This window comes from Vombatus ursinus, unplaced genomic scaffold, assembly GCF_900497805.2.
Source record: "Vombatus ursinus unplaced genomic scaffold, bare-nosed wombat genome assembly UNPS02014812.1, whole genome shotgun sequence".
Lineage (NCBI taxonomy): Eukaryota > Metazoa > Chordata > Mammalia > Diprotodontia > Vombatidae > Vombatus > Vombatus ursinus.
In genome coordinates this window covers 55,577,670-55,604,302 of record NW_020954590.1, presented here as the reverse complement: position 1 = coordinate 55,604,302, position 26,633 = coordinate 55,577,670, and the positions used below count along the sequence as shown (strand labels likewise).

The window sequence follows — 26,633 nt, the reverse complement described above, 5'->3', positions numbered from 1 at the left end:
ACATATCTGGTTACATCATTTGTCCATTCGAAAGCTTTCATTGTCTCCCTAGTGGCAAAAGGGTAAAATACCAGCTCCCCAGAATGACATTTAAGGCTCTCCACAATCTAATTCTAGTTTCCCTTTCAAAACTTTTTTCATGTAACTCCCTTTCCTGAAAACCAACTTTCCAACCAAACCAGACTGCTAAGTGTCACCCAATATTGCCCTCCATCTCCCATTTCTGTGTGCTGATATAGATCATTCCCTATACACTCCCATCTCAACTCCATCCGTCAAAAATGTTCTCTTCTTTCCAGGCTGTTTAGATGTCAACTTTTTCATAAAATCTTCATTGACTCCCACCCCCATCTCTCAATATCCTCAAGTGAATGAGTTCTCTAACTCATCAAATTTTCACACAGCACTTAGGTCTCTCCTTTGCTTCCACCATAATATTAGGTATCCACACTGTATTCTTTTCACTGCCACCCATATGCTGCCCCCTTCAGATTGTAAGTTACTTTAGGGTAAGGACTATGTTCATTGCTCAATTTTGTATCCTTGGCACCTGGCAGAATACCTGTACACGGTAGACACTTAAAGATCTGTTGAACTGAACCTAACAAAACCTTGTCTTCTATCATGATACATCCCTTGGTACTATTGTCAAGAGACAGAATATAAGGGTAGAGGGAGCACAAGCTAAACTGAGGCATTAACATTCTTAGTAATCACCTGCCATATTCCCTTTCTTCTGCATTAAAATACTTTCTCACAAGTGTTTTAAAGTCCCTACGCTTCTACTAGGATGTTTACCCTTTACTTAGACTCAAGATTAAATTAGACTATCTTCTATTACAAATTCAGTCATAACAGATTTTAATTATTCATTTCTTAACTTGAGTAATGCTAATTTAAGTCATCTAAAAATGATTTTATTTGATAGAATCTTCCAGCTCTGTGAGTACTAAATGCCTCTCTGTGGGGCATTACCATACAAAATAGTTTATAGTATTCTATGCCTCAGGTAACTCTGTTAGAAATCAAATTATAACACATCTCCACTAGCCACAGCAGCCTTTCTTATAGCCAATCTATTTTAAATAGCTAGACATAATACTAAAATCAAATTTGTTAACTGAAATTGAAACAAAAACAGTAAACTCTCAGAAAAACTAATATATTTTACATTCTTTTAAAGAATGGTCAAAGGAATACAAAGAATTGGAAGAACTTTCCACCATTTAACTAGACAAAATTCTCTTTCTTGGTTACAATTTCCATAAAGTATACCAAAAAAAGCCAAAACATTATGATAAATGTTTTTATTTTTTCTTTCCAGACAGGAATGACCAAAGACTCACAAATACACAAACTTGAGTATGACCCATAAAGGGTATATAGCAGTTTTACTTTTGTTCAGGGTAGGCCACCTACCTTGGGACAATTTTATCTCATATATTTATGTCCTGTTGGATCTAATAATTCCTAGAAACTCTAAAACCCTGTGATATAGTTGTTCTTGCAATTAACCTTGGGCCTTCCCAGGGACATGTCATGAATGTTTTCCATTCAAGGGAGTGACAGACCCAAAAAGAGGTAGGTAGAGATTAATATACTTATCCAAGGCTTTAAAGACAAGAAACAATCGTCACTACTCACTGGTTGTCCCTGAAGTGTGGAAGTGGACTATAGAATCATTCTACCTGCCCCTAAAACTCAGTAACTTTGTCTTATTCACCTTCCCACACTTAGTACAATTCCCTCCTTCCTCACCTCATTTGTCCCTTTCCCATTCTGCACTGAGGTTTTTGTGCACATCTTAACTCTCCTACTAGGCTAAACCTGATATAGGTATGTGGTTATCTATATTACTACCCCAGTATCAGCACAGAACTTGGCAAAATAGTCCGCAAGATGTTACTAAAAACCTACAGTCTCAAAAACAGAACTCTATTATGGTCTAAGTTAGGGATCAGAAGTATGGTATGGTGGGTCAAACAACCTGAAACTGAGCTGTGTGACACTTCCCACTTAACCAATCTCTGTGAGTCTATTTCCGTATCTACATTAGGTTGCTTTAAATAACTATATAAGAGTGCCACTGTTTGTATATTGACACCTAGAACCTTTTACTCATATGCCTGTATTCTACAATTCCTTAATAATAACTAATATTTATATAGTGCTTACTATGCTCCAGGCACTATGCTAAGTAAATACTTTAACAATTATTATCTCATGTGGTCATCACAACAACCCTGGAAGGTAGGTGCTATCCTTATCCCCATTTTACAGATGAGGGAACCGAGACAAAACAGAGGTTAAGTGACTCCCCCGAGGTCACACAGCTAGTAAGTGTCCAAGGCTGGATTTGAACTCAGGTCTTCCTGACTCCAGGCCCAGTGCTTTATGGACTATCCCACCTAGCTGCCCCTGGCAATTGCTCCTACAATTCCTTGCACATAAAATCTAGAGCAACACTTACATCCTCTCAACAAAACTTTCAACTAGTAAAATAAACACAAGATTAATAATCATACTAATTAAACCAATCAACAAATAAACAGCCTTTTTCTACTAGCCCCTTTATTTCCCTGAAACCTCTACAACTACCAAGACTAAAGTAAAACAAAATATCTGGACTTAATCCCCCAAAATTAATATGACTATGTTAGAGGGGAAAAAAAAGTTACTCACTAATTGTTTGACCTTCAGAGTTTGTGGAGTACTGGCTGGTTGTGAAAGGAAGGAGCCAGGCTGTGTAAGTTTGATATGAATAGGGGGCCCGATGACAGGCTTTACAGAGGCAGATGTGGCCACTCCAGAATTCACAACTGGCTTTGAAGGTGGAAGAGAAATGGATGGCCCCACAACTTCTCCAGAAGTCACAATGGGTTTTGTTGGTGGAAGTGACAATGTTACTGCTGCCCTGGGGACGACGGGTTTTTCAGGCTGAAGTGAGACAGTTGCTACTGTGGTAGCACCACAGGTCATGAGAGGCTTTGCGGGTTGAAGGAAGACAGTTCCAGCTGTTACTGCTGCTGGACTGGTGGTTGAACTTACAGAATGGAGCGTGACAGCTTTGTTAGTCACGCCCCCTGGTACAGAAGCCGGATTTACAGGGTGGACAGCAACAGTGCCAATTGTGGATCCTCCAGCTCCAGTAACGGGGCTTCCAGAGCGAAGGGCGACAACTCCAATGCCTCCAGGGCCGGCCATGGAACTCGCGGTCCGAATGGAGACTGTGCCTGCTGTTGGTGCTGCAGAAACAAGGAGGGGCTTTTCCGTGTGGATTGAAGAAATAGTTGTGGTCACGACAGGAGGGGGATGAGTGACAGCGGCACACGTAGGAATGACGACCTGGGGAGGACTTTGCTGAACACATTGCTCAATGAAGCTCTGGGAGTTGGGCATTAGCTGTCGTAAGGCAGTCACACTTTTCTAGAAATGGAAAAATTCAATCCTGATCACTTAGAAGCAAACAATCAAGCAATTTTTTTAAAAAAACTGCAAATAGCATTTATGAACTATTATTTACCACACAAACTCCTGTTTTCCCACATCTCTGAAAACCCTAAATGTCTGTTTGTTTTTTAAAGTAAAACAATAATAATAACTAACATTTATATATCAATTACTTTGTGCCAGGCATTGTGTGAAGCACTTTACAATTATTATTTCTTCTGATCCTCACAATAACCCTAGAAAGTAGGTGCTATTATTATCCCCATTTTACGTGATGAGGAAACTAAGGCAGAGAGAGATGTTAAGTGACTTGCCCATGGATACACAGATGGTAACTGCCTGAAGATCGATTTGAACTCAGGTATTCCTGACTCCAGGCCAAGTGCTCTATCCACTGTGCCACCTAGCTGCCTCATAAAACCTATCACATACTCAACCTCAGCAAACAAATTCTACAGACAAAATTATTTTCTGTCATCAAATTTAGTCCCTTCTTCAACAGTGGCATGTTAATTAAAAACACTGTCAATCCTAGAATGTAAGCCTTTCTAAGAGCTGTGAGGAAATTAGTGCTTTTAAAAAACATAATTAAAAACTGTTTCAACATATGCAAACATTTAATTATACTTTGGACCAAAGTTAAAATTAAAATGTACAACACTCATCTAAATTCCCCAAAACTTTAAGGACCACTGTTATACACAAACCAGATCTATACTGGGGCTTTAAAAAAAAATGACCAGAGTATTCATGAATTTAAAAATTGAATTCTAAGAAGTAAAATGAAAATAGAGAAAGGAATGCAAAGAAAGCCAGATGATCATTACCAAATAGTTTCACCTTCCTTTTGGAAAGTAAAGGCAGAAATTAAGTCTTTTTGGATGTTGCATTAAAATCTAAAAACTGATTATCTGTTATATGGAATGGCTCCCTGGAAAAGGAGGTGGAGGATAGATACTGGGAGAAATTTTGGTGTTATGAAAAAAGATATAAAAAATTTTATTTTTTATAAAAACTAAAAGCTGATGGGTACAAGAAGAAATGATTTTTTTCTTGCCAAAAGAGTAGTTTAAAAATATTTCTAGGCTATACCACTGAAGAATATTTTCATTCTTCCACTGTAGGAATGTTGTACTGCTGACTTCCTTCTTCCCTCTAAAATGAAGATTAAGCAATCATATTTAACTGAGGTAAAGGAAAGTCAAAAAAGACAAAAGTAAGGAAAACGTCCTCAATGCAGCCAAATATGGTTTGCTAGAAAGCTGAGAGATGATGTTGGAAGAGTTACATTCAAAAGATTTATTTTAAAATCAAGTGTTTAGAACTTGAAAAAATTTTTCCCACTTTTTAGAAAACAAAAAACAACATTCTGGATGATGGTTAGATTCTCATGCTAATTCCCCAAAATCACTTTAAGCCATGATGTATCTGAAATATACTCCTACATTAACAGTACTACAGAGGAGCAGCTAGGTGGTGCAGTGATTAGAGCACAGGCTGTGGAGTCAGGAGGACCTGAGTTCAAATCCAGCCTCAAACACTTGCTAAATGTGTGACCCTGGGTAAGTCATTTAACTTCAACTGCCTCAAAAAAAAAAAAAAAAACAGAAGTGCAGAATCAAACTACTATATGCAATCCTAAACTAGGACCTGTAACTAACTAGAGCTAACTAGGGCAACCAAGAGGTTAAGTGACTTGCCCAGAGTCAACCAGTCAGTATGTGTCAGAGGTGGGATTTGAATCCAGATTCTCTCGATTGAGCATATACATACTATATACACACGCTCTATATATACTAATCCACCATGCTACCTCTTAACACATGTTGACATATGATATATGATATACATGTGACATATGTATATATACACGCTCTACATACACTACTACACCATGCTACCTCTCAACACACATTCAGACATCAGACGTAAGATGCCAGGAATATAACCCCCAGTCCCTCTCCATGCCGAGATCAGAGATTCCCTCTTCTCTCCTTTCCCCATCTGCCTAGCTATATATAAGTGAGGACTCCTCTCCAGCTCCAAGGTGATGGTCTTGGCTGCTGTCTCCCTGGCAGAGGTTCCAAAAGAGTGGAGGCAAGAGGGATGAATGAATGAAGACAACAGGAAAATTGGGAACTATAGAAGGCAGGTTGAAGACTCCTGACAATGTGAATCCAAGGGATACTTTCTCGAGCTAGATAACTGATGTCTCCCTCTTCTTTATTATCCCTTTCTTTGTTTTAAGAATTCCAGGAATAGGAGGTGAAACTAAGATGGCAGAGAAAAGGCAGGGACTCGCCTAAGCTCCCAAACCTTTCCAAATACCTTTAAATACTTCTAGGGCAGCAAAACCCACAAAAGGTCAGAGTGAAACAACTTTCCAGCCCAAGTCAACTTAGAAGGTTAGGGGGAAAGGTCTTTTGCACCAGGGTGAGAGAAAGAATTTTAGTCCTGCTAACATAGGGAAACAGGTAGGACTTCAGATCTTTAATCCATAATATACCTAATGATTCACTCCTATCACTCTTTCCCCTTCTTCCTTTTAAACGAGTAAAAACTAAATAAGTCTTTGAATAGAAAGGACTGAAGCCCAACTTATCTACATTTCAGAAGAAAACCACTATCTGGGAGGTATTTCAAAGAAATTAGCAACAAGGGAAATTCAGGAGAACAGTACAGGGTAAACCAAAGTAGACTAGAAAGTGACCTGAAGTACCTAGGCACATCTTCCCACCCTCCCACACAACTGACGATCGTACCATTGAAGAACCTGTCTTAAGTCAGCCCTAAGGATAGATAAGAAGCAAGGTTGGGAGCAAACAAATTAGTGAGACAGGAAAATGACCTCAGTGGTCACTGAGGGCAGAGGCATCTGGGAGAGGATTGTCTCTAAATCTACAAACCATTCTGATAGATGTTCCTATAGAAGTGACACAAATTAGAGTATATTTATACTATATAAGTCCAAAATATTATTTCTCATGAAAAATTTTAAATGCAAAAACTACAGAAAAGGAAAAAGGCCTGACTAAAATAGATTAGATCACTTCTCAAGTGTATAAAGGCAATTTTTCCCCCAATTTAACCAGCTAAAAAGCAAGGAGAACTTCATGCTCTATTTCTTCAAATTCTACTTCATAATGTTCCCCCTAGTATCTTTATTATTGCCTTCTTCAAAATAAAGTAATCATAATCTTATTCAGATTAAAAATAATAATTTTATCATATAGTTGCCCCCTTTTCCAGCCTAGCTTTCTTCTCTCCCCTTTTCCCCAAAAAACTTACCTTTAGAAAAGGGACAAGATGCGGTTGAGGTGAGGACTTGAGTTCAATGTACAGTTTTTTGGTAAATTCCTCTGGTTCAATTTTTGCATCCTGAGAAGAATGAAATGCTTTGTTAGTTAAAAAATAATTTAAGAACTGCCAAAATATATATTTTACATTCATCTAGACACAGATACTTTTCAATTGTAGGAAACTTTCGATAACCTAAAACGAAGTCTCAATTGCAAGTAATAATTGTGGCTAAGCAGATACTGCCATTTTATAGCAATACAAATAATAATTAAGAATCTAATGAGTTAAGTATATAGACTGGTCTAAAACTATAATTATTTCCCTAGCATAAGAATCAATGCCACCAATTCTAAAAACCTGTCATTTAAAAGGAAAAAAAGAAGAGCCCACAAGTCTTAAGGGGGGGGAGAAGAAAAGACTATTAAAAGAAAAAACAAATACAAATACAACTTGTGTTGACCAGACTACATTTTCTGAGATCCTGGAGATCTTTTGAGAATGCTATTTCAGATCAGACTAACAGATATATTTTGACAGGCCCACACTGGATTTAAAAGAATATACAAACTGTAAATCAAGGGGAAAAAATTCTTGAAAATTATATCTGTTTACCAAGCCATATAAATCCTTTGAGTTTAGGCCAAAAAACAAACAAACAAAAAAAAAACCACACACAATTTAAACATTTATTAAGTGCCTATTGTGTACAAGGCACTATGCTAGGCCCTGGGGACACAAGACAAAAACAGCTTGGTCCTTGCATTTAAGTTGACATTCTACTAAGGAAATGTAGACATAAGTAAATACAAGGGATCAAGAAGGAAGAAGACTTAGAACTGGAAAATATTACAAAAGGTATAGGTGCATCTAACATAAGTCACGAATCTAGGAACACTAAGAGGGAAAGAAGTGCATTCAAACATGGAGCACATAAAGACTAACTGTAGAAAGGTACATCTGTCATGTCTAGTTTGGGTAAACTGCTAGTATGTGGGTTTTGTTGACTATAAGAACAACAATAAAAAACACATCTAGAAAGGGAGGTAGAGACTAAATTGTTGTACACTTCAAATGCCACCAATTCTGACTTCCTTTCTATACTCTTCCTTCTTAAGGAAAATCCTCAGCAGGTCCCCACTTAAAAGAAAATCCCACAAACCAGTTAGCACCTATATATATTTCAATAACTCAAAATATTTGAATATTTACCTCCAAAAAGCAAAATCATCCTTCATTTTAAATACATTGTGTTAATAATACCCTAAAGCTAGTTAAAATAGTAACAGTAAAGGGGAAGAGTGGTATTCTGTATCTCAAATGCCCTACTCTCCTACTTCAATGCCTTATTATGACATAGGATCCTGTGTTCTTAAAGGCAGAACACAAGTTCCTCAATTAAGCTGGAAAGACTTGGAAAGAAAAGAAGATCAGAGGGGTAGACTCTATAGCTACCATCTGAGAAACAGCGAGCTGGTCTGAAGTGGCTCATCACCAAAATGTTGGTCACAAGGGGATCAACTTTTTTTGCCACAGGGACCTGTAATGACTATCTACTAACATCTGGAAGGGCTGTCATCTGTAGTGGTGGAAAGAGTATCCAAAGCAATCTAGTGATAAACATAGCAGCAAAGCCTAAGCAGGAGTATCCCAGGAAATTCTCAGTATTAGACCTGGAAGAGAGGCAAAAAAGAGGGAACTAAGGAAAAGAAAAGGCCTCGTTCCTCATACATTTTTCTGCAAATCTAGAATGATCTAGTTAGATCTCTCTGATCTTGTAAATTTTTCTTGTGATTTGTTATTGTAACTATACTGAAAGCTTTGCACCCTCAACTCATTATATATGACGTAACCCAGTGCTGACATACCACAGGTCAAATCAAGTGTTTCCAAACATAAAAATGGCATACAATGACACGATAAAAGCTTGATAGAACAAAAAGAATAGCCAAAGCTACTAAATCACAGACCTTTGAAGGATTAAAACCTAACATACAATATCAACATACATTCATGTGTACTGGAACACACCTTTACAAATAAAAAAGCAACATGACGGAGTAAAGGCCAGTCATGAAAGACCTGTATTCAGCTCTCACCTCTTACATCATTTGAGCAACCATAGGCAAGTTACTTAATCCCTTAATGCTCCCAAATCAATTATCTTAAGACTGTTATGTTACAGATGATCTGCTTCAGGGAAAGGACCTTGCATGCAGGTCTGGTCCCACACCCAAACAATATTGATTCACTTATTAAATACCTAATATTTGCCAAGAAAAGTACTAGGTACTGAATTAGAATAAAAATTTACATAACTAAAATGAAAAGTTTTGAAAGCAAAACACATAGATCTATACTGAAATAAATACTGTTTGTAAGCCAGAGGTGTCAAACTTGCAGAGAGGCTAGCAAAACTCCTGTGGGACCCAAACTAGATTAAAATGTAATTAGGAAATGTGTAACAAAATAAACAAAAATACAATACAACACAGATAATGTTAATTTGCATTTTTGAAGTCAATATGCAGGCCCACAAGGATCCTGCTACTATTTGAGTTTGACACTGTTGTTGTAAGCTATAGGCCTAACTTTTTTGCAGGGTTAGGGGGTGGGGTGGAGAGTGTGTGTGTAAGGCCTATATTTAGACCAATAGAGAAATATTTTCCTCTAGAGTTAAATGACATACAAACTAGTCGTACCTTGAGATTTCTTTTTAAAAGAAGATTATAATGCTTTAAAGACCCAAACTATAATTAAAGTTCAGCTTATCAAGACCGTTTAACAAACAGAAGTCTTTAAATAATGATTATACCGTTTCCCTTTTTCTGTTTGGTAGTTGACATCACTTCTGTCATACTAAATTAAGTTGGCACTACTTGTTTTAGAGTTTGCAGGGTTTTTTTTAGAAATAACTTACCACAGAGAGGATAGAGCATCAGCCCTGGAGTCAGGGGGACCTAAGCTCAAATCAGGCCCCAGACACTTGCTGTGTGACCCTGGGCAAGTCACTTAACCCTGAATGTCTTCCCCCCCCCAAAAAAGAAATAACTTACCAACAGATTTTCCACAAGCTTCTTCACATTCTGCCCCATTTCTGGGGACTGAGAACCACTACATGCTAGTTTTATCAACATTGCAAGAAAGTTTTTGCATTTTGTTACATTCTCTAGCATTTCCTAGTTATGCAAAAAAAAAAAAAGGAAAATACATTGTAATGAGTATCAGGCATTCATCTTTAGATAACAGATGACAGAATTCAAGGAAAACCATTTCAAGAATCACAAAGTAAAGTATTACCACAGAGATACCAGTCTGTACAGCTGCTGGGATCTCAACTTTCTGGGTGCTCTCTTGCAAGGGAGCTGCTGGTGTTCCAATGACCGAAGTCTTCAGAGGAGTTACAGTATTCAACGGTTTTACTGGGGTAATAGTAACAACACTGGCCGGTGCAGCCACAGACTGAAAAGAGAAAAAACTATTACATTTTGGCACTAATAATACTCTCCTATAATGATGGGGAGTGGTATCTCACTCTACCCTTAACTATCACTAGAATGCTATCACCATTACCAAAAGCTACAGGGCATTCTTGATATTGTGTCTGTGTGTGTGTGTCGCGCGCATAGGCGCGCACACACACATACACACACACAGATAGCTTGATATGAAAAAAATACTGCTTTTTTTCCTTAAGTATAAAAGCATACTGAATATGCATTTATTAGCAATTTCTTATATAGATTTCTAAATTAAGTACACAAAGGAATCATTTCAACCATGTCATTCATTTGATTTCATTCTGAAGTATTTTTCCCCCCTTCAACTGAAATGAGACATGATTCTAGCACCATCTGCAGGACAAAGTAAATATATAAAAACACTGATGTTAGGTAGCATGTTTCTTTTTTAAAAGCATATCAGAAAAGGGAAACACAATCATTACATTTATAAGAACAAAAATATCAGATATAAAGGCTTACTATGTGCAGAAACATCCAAGTTGTAGAATATGGAAAAAAAAAAAGAAGGCATGCAATTCTAATGTGATCACTGAAACTACGTTTGTAAAGATGTACCAGGATTTAAAATTTCTTACAATATGCTCCTCAGGGGGATTTCATTCCAAAACAATCAACAAGTTAAAGAAACCTCAACATGGAAAATAAATTTATTCAAATTCCTTGTTATTCATAGCTATCTAAGAAAACTACAGCATACTATATATGCACTAATAAATGTTTGTGAGAAAGGAACCTATTTTTTGAAAGACTATCACATACACATTTAAGTAGAAGTCCCCTAAAATAAGCCCTTGTCTTAATGCGCACTCTCTCTCTCTCCCTCTCTCTCTTTATATGTCAGGGGTTCTTAACACAGGGCCCATTAACTTGTTTTATTTTTAAATATTTTTATTAACTGTATTTCAATAAAATTGGTTTACTTTTTAATCCTGTGTATTTTGTTCCATGAATTTACATTTTTTTTTCCTGAGGAGGGGTCCATAGGTTTCACAAAACTGTCAAAGGAGTCTATGACACAATAAAAGGTTAAGAACCCTAACACAGGAAGATTTGTAATTATCTGGACATCAATTTGAGCTCTCTCACTAATGAGAGAGTAGCTAACAAATAATTTGCTGGTCTGCCTCAATATTGTCATACTTCTACGGGTTTAAAAAAATAAAAAGTTAAGGGGAACAACTATTCTAGACCTTAATCTCACCAATAAGGAGAAACTCGTTGCTTGGGCAGAAATGATTGGAATGTTTTAATAAATGCGACTAAACACTATGTCTTAGTATTATTCAAGATTTTTTTTTTGGTCTAGACTCGTAATTTCAAAACGCTGGGATACTACCTCTATCCGCAACCTATGTGACTCACCTAGAGTCTTTCATATGTATAGTTAGTTAGTTAGCTAATTAATGTAAGAGACCGAACTTGAATTCATGTCCCTCCCATTTCTGAATCCAGCTATCAGCTAAGCCAGGTGTTCATAATGGAGGAAAGCAAACCTGGGCATAGTTGGATAACAAGCTAGCTTTGGAGAGAACATAAGCAAAATGCTACAGAGAGAAAGAACACTGACTCTGTAATCAGAAAACAAGGATTCAAAACCCAAAATGGATGCTTACTACCTGCACCATCGTGGGCAAGTTATTTAAACCTCTCTCTCCTACTCTCTACCTTAGTCTCCTCACCCATAAAAAGATAGATGGCTTTCTATGATCGATGAGCAGAAGGTTTAAAATTCTACAAGGAAAGTGAAGACAGAAAACTCAATAATGAAATTCAAAAGACACAAAAGGAAAAAATTCCAATGAGAAATAAAGTGGAGGAGTGAGATCTAAAAAGATTTATGGAGACATGGAGAACTTATCAGTTAAGTTGGATTTTTTTTTTTAAAGGCAAGTACAGGAAATGGAAAGATGGGTAGGAAATTGGGAATCAATGTGAGAAGATGGCACAACACTATGAGAATGTTAAGGCACAACAATATAAACAGGAAAAAAAAGAAACTGAATATTACATAATTAATTATCATGACTAAGCTTGGATAAGGAAAAGAGAGGGAAAAAAATCTACCTCCTTCCCTTCTCTGCAGAGGTAAAATATTATAAGTATGAAATATTTTCAGACATCCTTGACGTATTGGAAGGTTCTGTTTAACTTAAATTTCTCTGTTTCCTTTTTTTATCCTATTACAAAGGACAGGGGGATGGACTTCATTTATTCACAAAATGAAGGTAAGCTACAAAAGGAAAATAAGATTTTTAAAAGTGTCAGTAGTGAATAAGAGTTTATTAAGTACTTAATTATGTGCCATGCAATGTGCTGAGTTCTGAGGATACAAATACAAAAGCAAAGATAATGTCTACCTTCAAGAAATTTATATTCCAATGAGAGATAGCACACACAGAAGAGACAGTTGGTAGCCAGAGAAAGACACTTCAGTCAGGAGAGTTACAGGGATAGTGAGTGAGGTCATTAAGGAGTAGAGTGACACACTTTATTGGGGAAGAAAATAGGATGAGCAATCATCAATGCAGGGGGAGAAAGAAAGGGAGATTGGGCATCTTGGGGAAGAAGATCAGAGAATAGGGAATGCTGAAGCTCAAAATAAGATCAGGCTGGCAAAGAATATTAAGGAGAATGAAAAAAAAATCTTGTGAGCTATATTGGAAAAAGAAAATGATCAAAAAAGGAATAAAAATGCTACGTAGAGGTGATAGTTCATGGAAGGAAGAAGGCATCACTTGTCAGTTCTTTTTTTACTTCTGGGTTTTGTTTCTTTCTGCCAAGAAGAATAATGTTTGGACTAGAAAGTACAAATCAATAGCTAATAGGAAGCTGAAATTCAAGGTGGATAGGGAAATAATAAGATAGCACCTAGCTACCCTTGAGAAATTCAAGTCTCTTCTCAAACCATGGAGAATAAGAGATAACAGCTGAACTGTTTAATGTCTCGGATCAGTGGTTCTCTAAGTGTGGTTTGGGGACCTTTGAAGATCCTTGAAACCTTTTCAGGGAGTAATGAGGTCAAAACTCTTATCTAATATGGTAAATATCAATAGATATAACCCACATAAACAAAAACTTTTTGGGGGAAACAGAGAGTAGGGGAAGAAGTGTCTTCCTGAACCAAAAATTTTGAGACAGTAGATAACACAACATAGTTCTACTACCCTGAAAGAGTAAGAATCCAAAGGGATCTCCACAGATGATAGCACTAGGCTAGATCTCACAAGACAAAATAAGTCTAAAAAATTTAGTCTTGAACCCAGGTTCCAAATGTTATATGTACATCTATTAAAAGAAATTAGAGATAGTTAATCTCGAGACAGCATCTCCAAGTAAATGAAATGTCACTAGGAAAGGGATTAGACTTCTGGGTGGCTAGTTCGTTTTTGCCTTTGTACCCCCAGTACCTAACTCAGGGCCTTGAATAACAGGCATTTAAAAAATATTTCTCAATATGAACCCAGAAGGTACAAAGAGCAGCAACATAACATATGGAGAGGGAGATTTCAGCTTGGTGTAAGAAAAAACTTTTGAACAAACATCTCTCCTGAAGTGGAAGGGGCCACTTTCTGGAGGTAATGAATTCTTCAAATAAAGGCTGGATGACCAAGGATTCTTTTTCAGATATTTATTAGACAAGACGGCCTCTAAGATTCCTCCCAACTCCAGACTATGAATCTGTGACTGAAATTCACTAAGTCCACTTCATTGTCTAAAAAAATCCTTCTTTCTGTGTAGCAATTATATGTTAAGTCAAAATAACAGAAATCACCTATGACTTTAGCTGATGACCATTTTATGAAAACACTCCCTTTATGTCAGGGTTCTTCCTCTTTCTCATTGCTCAGGACAACCCAATGAAACTTCGACCTAGTAGAGAGGAAACCAGAAGATGAACCTTATGAAACTTATGGCTCTGTAGAACCTATTATTGAGAGACAAGGGAGCCTTAATGGCACTTCTTGTTTCTCTATTAAGGCAACTAGGTGGTACAGTGGAGTGTAAGGCCTGGAGTGAAGACTGTCTGAATTCAAATCCAACCTCACACTTACTAGCTATGTGATCCTGGGAAAGTCACTTAACCTGTGTGCCTCAGTTTCCTCAACAGTAAAATGGGGGCAAACAATAGCACCTTCCCAAGGCTGTTAGGAGGAATCAGTGGTATAGTATGTGTAAAGCGCTCAGCACAGAGGCTGACACATATTAAGCATTTAATAAAAAATGTTTGTTTCCTCCTTTTATTCCTCTATTAGACACTGACTGCTACAACAGCTCAAGGAAGTACAATCTTCATATACCACTTTCTAACCTGACTACACAATTAATTGTGGGTCCCTCAACTCCATCTCCTTCCAGCTAAACTAAATGCTTCCCCACAATTTTATGAGACTTCTAACTGGCCCACAGAAGATCTATCATATCAGCCTTCTCTAGCAATCTCTCTACAGTCCTCCAAGTCTATATAACTTCTCACTTCAAATGCATTCTGCTCAAGCTTCCATCTAGTTACCTACGGAAATTGTGAAAAATGTAAAGGATGCACATATCTTGTATATGTGGATGATGAAGGGGCTAGAATTTGAGGTCTGAAGACAGTAATATGAACTGAATGCATACAAATTTAGCAGGTAAAACTAAATTTGAATATGAGGCTATTTTCTGCATCTGAAAAACACATATAGACCCAAAAGTGACCATCCTACAATTAGAAGTGTTTATTTTTCTTCTTTTTCCCCCCTTACATATTAACTACTAATTGAACCAGTGGGCGAACGTACGCCGTCTGAATATACCCATCACCAAGGAATCCATCACTAAAAAAGAACTAGACATACAACAAATTATTTGGGTATTATCCCACATTATTTTATTATCCAAGGTATTTTTCCTCCCAGCTCAAATGTCATCAACTTCTATAGCAGTACAAGCAAATACTCCTTGAATTCCTTTAGAGATAGGGAAATAACATTTTAAACCTCATTATAAAATGGTTTTTGCCTTTAAATTTACATACAAATCCTTAATGGTTTCCATAACCACTTCTAATTTTCCATCAAGAAATTTTTAAAAACCTAAAGTAGTGCTGATTTTCTCCACAAGATGGACATATATACTTTTTCTTAATTTCATTTCCTGAACTAAACACTATAGGTGTCATGATGTATTGTCCTATTTTGGTCTCTGAAGCAGTTCGTGTTAAAAGAGGTATAAATTGCACTCTGAAGGGTCATGTCCTATCACCAGCCATGGCCCTAATTCTATTTTCACTTGTTGTAGTAAATAGAGACCTAGACATAACATTTAGTTTTCTTCTCTCTCTCTCCTATACAAAGCACTGATAGTTATTAAAATAGGCACAGAATCTTCTCAGTTTCCAAGATCTGACACTGCTCCCCTTGTTGTATCACTACTGTCAATTCTACCATGCTAATCCCTAGATACCAGTAGGTGATATATTCCTAAATTAACCACCAAACAGCTATGCTTGAAATCAACTAGTACAAAAGTTTTCAAATTTAAGCCAGCTAATTCTGCTAAAGTATTTCTATTCCTTTCGAGACATTTACAAAGTTATCCTGCAAACTCTATCCTTGGACTTTACCAACTGCTTTCAAGTTCAGGTAGTTTGCTTGGTTCTGAATTACTTATGCACTCAAGTTCTAATCTACCACTCTTTACAATTTTACTAAAATGTTCAGTTTGATACTTGTGAGAAGGAAGTTGAAGTTCACAACCATTTGTGCTAAGAGTTTTCCCCACATATTTCACACTAATAGTATTATCTGTGGCAATCATTTTCCCCAAAAACCAGTTAGCCCTCTGAAATCAATATAAAAATCTGCCACCAAACTATCGTGAAATGAATTGGTTTCCAAAGAAAAGAATCACAAAAAACAGTTAACTCTTAGGGACCTATTTTCACATAATGAACCTTTCCTAAATAGTTAGGCATTTATTTTGCTTTAACCTTAACAAGTGACAGATTATACACCAGACTAATTTCTGCCAGGCCCCAAAGTTATTCCAATTCTATTAAACAGGGCACTACAGAAAGAATGGTGGATTCAGAAGTCCTAGGTTCATGTCCTGTCCTTTATACTTATATTAGCTGAGTGACTTTGGGCAAATCACAACATTTCATACCCTCATTTTCCTCATCTTTAAAATGAGACCCATACTCCTTATACAAGCTACTTCACATGACTGTCATTAAAAAAGCATTTTGTAAAACTTAATGTGTGTGTTATTACTACTTCAGGTATTCTGGGAAGTCCTTCATATATAATAATTAAGTGAACTGCCCCAAAGATCTAGTTTATATAAAATGAGAGCAGTCACTCACCTATTGTATCTTTGCCAAATAGGTGAAGAATACAACATGGACAGAGAGAGTCAAGAGACAGTCAGAACCTACCTGTACTATGGAAGGTTTCTGGAAGGAAGTTACCACAGTACTTCCTAACTGTGCCACAGTTTTTGCAGGGGCAGCAACTGCTTTGATGGGTGTCACTGCCTTTATCGGAGCTGCTGCCCTGACTGGAGCTACTGTCTTCACTGGAGCCACTGGCACTTTCTTAATAAACTGTGTACCAGAGTTCTGAAAATAAAAATATAAAGAGATATAGGATTATTAGGATTTGGAAGAGTTCAGTAAGAGAACAAGCATTTAAGGATTTGTAAAAATCTGTGATCTTTAAAACCCATGGGTGCCCCCCCCATCTCCTCCCTCTTCCCTCCCCCCCACCCCCAAAGTAGCTAGTCCTGCACCAGGCCATCTCTGTTATAGCCAGATTCCTTCCTCCCTTTCAGAGGCACATTTGTCCTGCCTCTCCTCCTCTGGAACCCTTAATTTATCCGAACTTTTCCTTGCTGAAAGTTTCTGTCTTTCTAGGAAATTGATACCTACCTGTCTGTAACACTCAAAAATGTATGAATGAGACCCTTCCCTTCCCAATAAGACAAGTGGCCCTCTTACATACTAAGAGGTAATCCTGCTATGTGCAACCAATCTAGTCATGCTCACACCAAACTGGGGAAGAGTGACGAAAGCCTGGCATAACCAGAGTATCAGGTCTAGACAAATATTCTTCTGCGATCATTAGTTTCCTTCTTCCTGACATGACATCAAGATCATCTCACCAAAGCCTGGGCTTCATCAGGGACAAGTTTCAGATGTATTCTTGCCTCTCCAGTAACTGTGATTCTTTGACCTCTTGACATTTCTTCTATTTCCCCCTCTTCCCCCCATTTTTAATCTCTGCCCCTCTAAATATGTCAGCTTAAGCACTTGCTCTTAACTGAGGCCAAAAACACCTGTAATAAGACAACATACATTTTTAGCATTATTGACTGGTTTGAACCTTCCAAGGAAATTTCTAAGTCCCCAAAAAGTCAGGGCAACAGAATAGAAACTAAGTTCACCAGCAGAAATTGTTTCATATATGGTTTTAAAATTACATTCAAAGAACATAAGCTGAGTGCTCTAACTCAAAGCAATCTTAAATTGTGGAAGTCATCAAAAAAAGTCAAACACAGAAGCCTTCTCTATTTCTCATCTCTATTTGGGCCAATGTAAAATTTCTAATAAAAATATTAACAAGCTAAGGTGGAGACTATAGGATTACAGATTTTTTGAGCTGGAAGGGACCTTAGAAGCCATCTAATTCAACCTCCTCATTTACAGATGAAGAAACTAGGGCCTAGAGATAAAGTGACTTATCCAAGACCACATAGTTACTAAGTAACCAAGGCTGAATTTGAACCCAGGTCCTCTGATTCCAAAGCCAGTGCTCTTTCTACAACATCACATAGTGGGTTTCTCTTCACTTCAAACTGTATAACTTGTGCAAGCTCGATTTAATTCAATATTTATTAAGTACCTACTACATACCAGGCACCATGCTGAGCACTAGGAATATAAAAGCAAAAATGAAACACTTCCTGCCTTCAAGAAGCTTACCTTCTACTGGGGGAAACAACATTTACACTTTGCAGAGGAGGTTCTCCTTCAGGTATGGATTGGGTCAGATGGCCTCGGAGGTTCCCTTCCAACTCTGAGCGTCTGTGATTCAAATTATATGTGATAACACTCAGCTACTCTTATCTTGGTCTCTCAGGCATGTATGTATTATTTAATTATTTGTGTCACCTACTTACATGTGAGCTCCCCTATTACTTACACAACTTTATACTACCCTCCATAGGTTTTGTGAATGGAATCTCTACTTCGACTGAACTGAACTCAATCTCTACGAACACTTCAAACTCAACATGCTCATAACTGCCCACCCCCACACCCACCACCAAAAAAACAAACAAAACCCAAAAACCTGCCCTTTTTCCTAATTGCTCTATTGATGGAGGTGGTACAACCATTCAATCTCAAGTCAAGCCCTGTTTTTCAAAGGAGCTATCTGACAGGCTCGAGGGCTGAAAATAATCTTAAGTGTTATATGTCAGAGGCCAGATTTGAACTCAGGTCCTCCTGACTCCTGGGCCGTTGCTCTATCCACTGCACCACCTAACTGCCTCTGAAAATAATTTTAAAGATCATCTAGATCAGTGATTTTCAAACTTCTTCCATTCCACTCCCCCCACCCTTGGCTTTCAGTAAACTTTTCTGTACCCCCAATTCAATATGAAAGGAAAAATTCAGTTTACCATGCATATGCACATGGGAAATGAGATTAATTTCAAAAGAATAATACTATTATAAATCAAATATTCCCATAATTCCTTGACAAGCTTCTCATACCTCTTGAGGACGTGTGTACCCCAGGGTGGAACCCTTGATCTATATCAGCTCCTTCATTTTAAAGAAGAAAAAACTTAGTCCCAGAAAGGGGCTGTAGTCATAATAGCATAAAGAGCACGGCCAGGCAGGAATCAAAGCTTTGCAATCTTGCCAGTCTTACCATTGTTATCCTGGTTCATGTCCTCATTGGTGCTCAGCTTAACTATAAGAGTGGCCTCCTTAGCTGGATTCCCTTCCACCCATCTCTCCCTTTCCCCCTTTCACACAGTTCCCAAAGTGATCTTCTAAATACACAGAGGATCATTCTCCTATTCAAAAGCCATAAGTGGCCTTCAGTTTTGTTTTCAAAATAAAGTGTAACTCTTTAGACTAGCAATGAGGATCCTTCCCAAATTGTGTGCAATCGATCTACTCATCTCTATTTCATACTACTTCTAGTCCTATACTGTACTGTACCATACAAACTCCCCTTCTAGCAAATCCTTCATCTTAATAAGTCTGTTTCTTTGCACTTTTCCCCAATCTCATTTCGACCCTTCACATCTCGGCCTGTTGGAACCATTGTTTTCCTTCAAAGTTCTAGTCAGGTATCACCTCCTCCATCCCTAATAGCTACCCCAATTTGTACCATCTTACACCAAAAGGGTTAAGTGATTTTTTAAAATATTTAAATATTTTAAACATTTAAATAGATTTAAATATTTATATTAGTATTTTTATATTTATATTTAAATATTTTAAAAAGTGATTCTCAAAAGACATAAGCAAACAGAACAGTTTTTTTAAAGGTTTCTATCAAAAATATTTTAAATGCTTTTGCATTTGCACAGTGTCAAAAGATGTCTAAAAAATTCACCATTTATGTGAATATTCCCTCTCTCTCTCTCTCTCTCTCTCACACCCCAAAAAACATTCATCTAGCACTAAGGATATTAAAAAAAAAAATCAACATTTCCTTTTTAAAAATTTGTATTTTTGAATAACACAGATTTATAAATATAGAATGTGTGTATATGTATTAATGCAATAAATGTATAACATGTTATATATCCATACATGCTACATGAACATGATAATATGAACTTCTTCCATGACCAAAATCAAAGTAGAAGTAAGGTTGTTTTTTTTTTTAAATTAGAAATATAAGCTTGCCATAAAGAATTACTTTAAAATCCTTGACTTTAAAAAAATTTAACTTTTGGTTATTTAAGCAATTACTAACCTACCAAAAAACAAAGCTTGGTTAAGTGGGCATCTCTAAGGTCATACATGGCTCATTATACAATGACTTCAGAAAAGCTCGTTCAAATCAAGTATCTATAAAAGGCAGTCTAGTCTCACTGTAATGAACTATTAAGTATAATCTCAATTCTCAGAGAACCAATAATAAAGCATATCCCTTTGCTTCCTCTCTCAATGGTAAGGGGAGACAAAAGGAATAAGGGGTGGTACCCTATAGAGGTAGGATGTGTATACGTATGTATGTTGTCAGACAAGGTCATAGTATTGATCAGTTTTGCTTACCTGCACAGTACAGATTTTGACTGCATGAGTACTTGAGGGTACTGTTGCTCTTACATTCACAGGACTTGGAGTTTCAGCTTGAGCTAAAGCTTGTTGGGACATCAACATCAGCTGACCACTGTTACTTCTTATTAGAACAGTTCCTGTAGATGAGAGAAGGTTGCAAGTTCTGACATCAATATATCTCCAAAGCAGTACTTCTATCACCTCTTTTTCCCCTACTTCTTCTTTACTCACCACAAAATGCTCTACGTGGGTTTACCTACTCATAACTCAAGTATGCTTTCTCCTTTAAAATTAGGTAACATGTTAACTCATTAACAAATTAGTCAAAGAATTATTATAATACTAAAACTATTTTTTTTGTTACAGAGAAAGGCACAAGGGGGAGGTATAGGAATAATATAAGGAAATTACTATAATATATAGCATAAATAAAATTAGATGACCTGCAAGAAAAATCTAGGCATCTCCATTCTACTCTCTTTTCTGCTTAAGCTAATTTTTTCTGTAACATTAAAAACAAACTTTTTTATTAAGTGGCTACTCTGCACACAAGCACTGTGTTTAAGAGCTAAGCTTTCATTATAATTTCGGTGTTCCCATATGTTAGTTACCCAAGATTCATGAAGATGATCTATTTATGCAAAAAAATCTTTAGACAATGCTCCTGCAGCTTCTTCACTTCTCAGATATTTCAATGCTTTTTAAAAAACGTCTTCACCAAAAAAAAATATATTAATAATGTACACATTTTGTTGGCCCTTGCAAGATTTGATCTCTCTGCTAGGGATTTTCCAAAGCAATAAAACAGGGTTTTAAATAAGAACATTAGAAAAATGCAAGACCTTAGAACATAAACATCTTCAGTAAATTACTTGGTTTGAAGAATACCAACAATAATTGCTCATTGTCACAATTATGTCCAATTCTACAATCAGAGTAAAGCCAACAGCACCTTCAAAAGCGTCCTCCATCACAATTTAAGACTCGAATGTTATCTCTGGCCTGAAGGAGAATGAAAATCTATTCTGAAGTTGAAAGTTTATTCAGGGTACAGCAAAAAGTGAGCTGAATTTGAAGCCACAGAACCTATATTCAATTGTCACCTCTGACACTTACCAACTATATATGACCTTAGGCGAGTCACTTATTTCTGGGCCTCGAAATTTCCTTCCAGCTCCAAGTCTATAATCCTATGACATAAAAGGTTCTAAAGGAACACAACTCTCCCATAAACGTAATTATGGCAAAGCACCAAAAGTACACCAGAAAGAATAATAAAGAAAACCAAGGAGAAATAATCATAAACTCCTCTATCCAGTCCAGGAATGCACAGGACTGAAAAAATCCTGCCAACATTTCTGAGCAAACACAAAGTACAGGAGAAAGCCAGTTCAGGAAGGGAGGTCCTGAAGCCAGCAGGATCTCAGCCCTGGTCTGCTGAAGCAATAGGAGACAGAGGCAGCCCCCACAGCTCACTACCATATAGAGAGGGCCAGACAGTATGAGCTGACCTGGGGCCAAGAAATTAGAAGTCAGCACCAGCAGCCCATGAAGCTTTGCAGGACACGGGGCCACCACAGCACTCAAGTTCCCACCAAGAGGCCTGAAGTCAATGCCCAGAGCCCTAGAACCCAGGCAGAGGAGAGGACAAAGTCAATGCAACAAATGAGCAACAAAAAACCCAGAATCAGCAGAAGAGGAGGCCTGAAACTAACACTCTTATCGGACAGAATTAAAAAAAAAAAGAAGAAAAACACCGCAACTCCAGCAGAAGGCCTGACAAGAGTCCTGGACCAAAACAATTTGTAGTCTGTCCGGGTCACAGCAGGGGAAAGAATCAACTCTGTGTCTTACAAGGAGGAAGTCACAGAGAAAGGCCAAAGCCAAACACATGTTGGGCCACCAGGAGACAGGTGAATGAGTCAGGGATTCTGACAGAGGGCGGCTTCTAACTCCCTTTGGAGAACTAAAGCAGCACCATCCAGACTCCAGAATGAAGAGGATCAAAGGGGGGAGAGGAAGGAGACAGTGACTGAGAAAAGAGGAGAGAGAGGAAGGAGGGAGACAGGCAGAAGGGACAGTTAATATCCAAACATGGAGGAGGCAGGGAGAGGGCATCCAATATTCCCCAGTCTTATCTGAATCAGACAAAAGAGGGCTCAAGTTCCAAACACAAAGTATTTGGTATAAAAATGTTAAATTTAAGAGAAAATAGGTAAGGCTAAGCAATGAGAAAAGGAGGGTTTAAAAAGGAGACTCGTCCAAGGCGGGTAGAGTCACAAGCAAAATAAATTTCTACTTCAAAAAGTGGATCAAAGGGGAAATTTAAAGGAGAAGAAAAGTGTACAAACCAGTGATCAGGTTCAATCAATAAACATTAAATGCTTACTATGTGCCAGGCACTATGCACTAAGCACTGGGGATACAAAAAGAGGTAAAAGACAGTCCCTGGCCCTCAAGAAGCTTACAATCTAATGGAAGAGACAAACAAATGTACAAATAAGCCATATGCAGAATAAACAGGACATAATTAACAGAGGAAAGGCACTAGAAAGAAAAAGGGTTAGAAAAGGCTTCCCTATAGAAGTTCGGATTTTAGTAGGGACTTAAAGGAAACCAGGGAAGCTAGTTGGCAGAGATGAGGAGGGAGAGCATTCCAAACAATAGGGAACAGGCATAGAAATGCCCAGAGCCAAGCAAGAGATAAGAGTATCCTGTGCATAGAACATGCAGGAGGCCAGTGTCACTATATCAAGGAGTATGTGCTTGGGAGGACAGCGTAAGAAGACTGGAAAGGTAGGAAACAGATGCTGTACTGTAGCATTAAATTAAATCTTTACTATGGGCAGTATGGTACTGTGTAAAGCAGTAGTTCACAAACTTAAACGACCTGGTCACACTCTTAAAATTACTGAGGATCTCCCCCAAAGAGCTTTTGTTCATGAGGATTATCTATGTTTATATTTCCAGTACTAGGTAGAAATTTAAACTTTTTTGTATTATTATGAAAATAGTTTTGACTTTGAAGACCCCAGACCACATTTTGAGAACCAATGGTATAAAGAATGGTAAACAATTAAACACCTATTAAGATCCTACTATGTGCTGGGCACTGTGCTGGGCATTGCAGATACAAGGAACAACAAAAGATGGCCCCACCCTCAAAGAGCTTACAATCTAATGAGACAACAAGCAAACAAATGTGTACAAACAAACTATGTATAGGATAAATAGGAAATAATCAACAGAGAGATTGTTAAAAGTTTCCTGTAGAAGCCTTCCCAACTAAAATGGGGATTTGAAGACAGTCAGAGAAGCCAGGAGACAGAGATGATGAGGGAAAACATCCAAGGCATGGGGATAATGGGTCTTGTTAAGTCTGGAGACTGGATTTGAATCTCAGCTCCTCCTCTTACCGGCTATGTGATCATGGACAAATTGCCCAAACTGTCTAACCCTCAGCTTCTAATAAGAATAATGGAAGATTACTACTTTGCATTACTATAAGGATGTTGTTGAGAATCTTTAAAGTATCATATAAATATTATTCTTCATTCACTATTGTTTTAATATTCCCTTTTAAAGAAGATATAATTCCCAAAGATCCTAAATAAACTACATGATGATGAGAACATCTTGCTTGGTGACACTGGGAAACAATGGTATTAGTCAATATATTTTACTAGCTTTTTTTTTTTTTTTGGTTAGGCAATGGGGTTAAGTGACTTGCCCAGTCAGTAAGTGTTATGTGTCTGAGGCCACATGTGAATTCAGGTCCTCCTGAATCCAGTGCTCTATCCACTGTGCCACCTAGCTGCCCCTTTTATTAGCTTTTTTAAGGGAAGGATGAAGAAAGAAAGAGGTTAAACTTAACAAAAGAATGACTAAAGTTCAATTTCAGACTGAAAAAAGAGATAAGGGGATCTCTTATCATCAAGATGTACTTCACTTCAGCAGAATCAGGAACACAATATAAGCAATATCTATACAATGTAAATAGAAATAATAACAATGGAAAGTGGACAATATAAAATTATAATTTTATAAAATTACATTTTGGCTGGCCCCAAAGAAGTAGAGAAAAGTATATCTCCTTCTACAGCCTTGTCTATACCATCAGACTCAGGTAATATGTATATTAGTTTTGCTTAATCCCCCTCCCCCTTTTACATTATGTGGGTTTTCTGAGAGGAAGAAGGGAAGGGATAAACTGGAAAATGTTAATGATGTAAAAGCACCATAAAGGAATTAATTATTCACAGGACATTTGATTAGAGCTATAGAATTTCAGATTTGTGACATATTGCTATAAAGACAGAACATTTTCCATCAAACTCTCAACTTGGCTTGATTTACATGCCACTCCTCCAACTGGGATCTCCAGGTATTCAACATATGATAAGCAGCCACAGGTATACTAAGCAATGACATTCCCTCCTGGTCTCCTGGAGGTGTGTCCCTGATAACTTATCAAATTCCCACAGCAGCTAATTGCAAAGAACCAGTTTCATTAAGTCACTATTTTAGGATCTTTACATCCTATTCAACTCAGTTTTTAGTTGATTAGGTAGAAAAATATGTTGGATAAGATAATAGAAGAACCCTATTACTATACTAAGCTTAGATGGGAATTCCTCCAAATCACAAGTTCTTTTAAAAAAAAAAATTTTTTTTTTTTTTTGTTTTAACAGTGGCCAAACCAAGCCAACAATTTGGGCAAAAAACCTCAAAGGACACCTTGCAGTAAAATCTTCTAAAATGATCTCTTTTACTGCCTACTACCATTGGTACCAATAACATTTATTTTAATCTATTTTCAGATTAACTTTACTCTAAATCCAACAAGATTATAAACAACTCTCCTATTAAAAAGGATTATTGCTATTAGTAAGTGTTAGGTACAAACTACAGCTAAGTAGCACAGTGAATAGAGCACTGGGCTTGGAATCAGAAGATTCATCTTGATGAGTTCAAATCTAACCTCAGACACTTACTAGCTATGTGACCCTGGGCAAGTCACTTAACCCTGTTTGCCTCAGTTTCCTCACCTGTAAAATGAGCTTGAGAAGGAAGTGACAAACCACTCTAGTATCTAGGCCAAGAAAACCCCAAATGGTGTCACAGATAGTCAGACATGCATGAAAAACGACTTAAAACTACCAAATTAGACTTTCACAGGAGAAACCTCAGTTGGACTCAAAAAATCTATGCAACTGGAAAGGTGGCAGGCCAGTCATATAGTGACAAGGGAGAACTAATGCATGTTAGTTACATTGGTGTCCAGTGGAGGCAGGTAGGTGCTGGACCTGATGAAAGGAATATCTAAGTTCAGATCCAAACTCAGCCACTCACTTATTGTGAGACCCTGGAAAAGTCACTTAACAGCTCTCTGCCTCAGTTTTTTTAACTATAAAATGAGGATAATAACTAGTACAAGCTAGGTGGCATAGCAAATAGAGCACTGGCCCTGGAGTCAGGAAAACTCACGTTCCTAAGCTCAAACTGGGTCTCAGACACTAGCTGTGTAACCCCAGGTAAGTCACTTCACCCTTTTTTGTCTCATTCCTCAACTGCTGAATGAACCGGAGGAAAAACATGGCAAATCACTCCAATATCTTTGCCAAGAAAACCCCAAAGAGTCAAGTATGACTGAAAAACGACTGAATACCAATTCCCCAAGTTGTTGTGAGTATAAAAGTGTATTTACAAAACAGTTTTCAAATCTTAAAAGTCCTATATAAATGCTATTATTATTTTTATTATCCACATTATGTAAGAGAAGGCTCTCAGAGAATTTATGGAAGGACAAAGACAACAATTATACAAAGTGGAAGAAGGCACAAATGGAATGCAATCTGTAAAGTTAGAGAAAGTATGCATATTGAAGAGACTCCAGCTTCTCAAAGAATGGATGGATACTTCCTCTAACACCTCTCAAGTACAGGCATCTTCCGGTGGATAGAGTTCTGGGTTTGGAGTAAGGAACACTGGGTTCAAATACTGCCTCTTACTCTTGCTAGCTATATTTAAGCTCCCAAGCTTCAATTTCTTCATCTACATAAAAGCACCAACCTCAA

General features: G+C 37.4%; 1 protein-coding gene across 2 annotated transcripts in view; it reads right to left on the bottom strand.

Annotated features, from left to right (window-relative positions):
• LOC114054104 (transcription initiation factor TFIID subunit 4B-like) overlaps nt 1–26,633 on the bottom strand; it is a 184,533-nt gene that overhangs the window by 113,808 nt on the left and 44,092 nt on the right. Inside the window, exons 2-7 of one of the 2 annotated variants that reach the window (XM_027877218.1) lie at nt 20,551–20,693; nt 16,687–16,869; nt 10,048–10,209; nt 9,804–9,926; nt 6,739–6,828; nt 2,683–3,426 (exon numbers count right to left, since the gene is read on the bottom strand). In XM_027877218.1, the coding sequence (XP_027733019.1) occupies nt 2,683–3,426; nt 6,739–6,828; nt 9,804–9,926; nt 10,048–10,209; nt 16,687–16,869; nt 20,551–20,693 (1,445 nt within the window). The remainder of the gene's footprint in view (nt 1–2,682; nt 3,427–6,738; nt 6,829–9,803; nt 9,927–10,047; nt 10,210–16,686; nt 16,870–20,550; nt 20,694–26,633) is intronic. The other variant, XM_027877217.1, reaches the window with a different exon arrangement.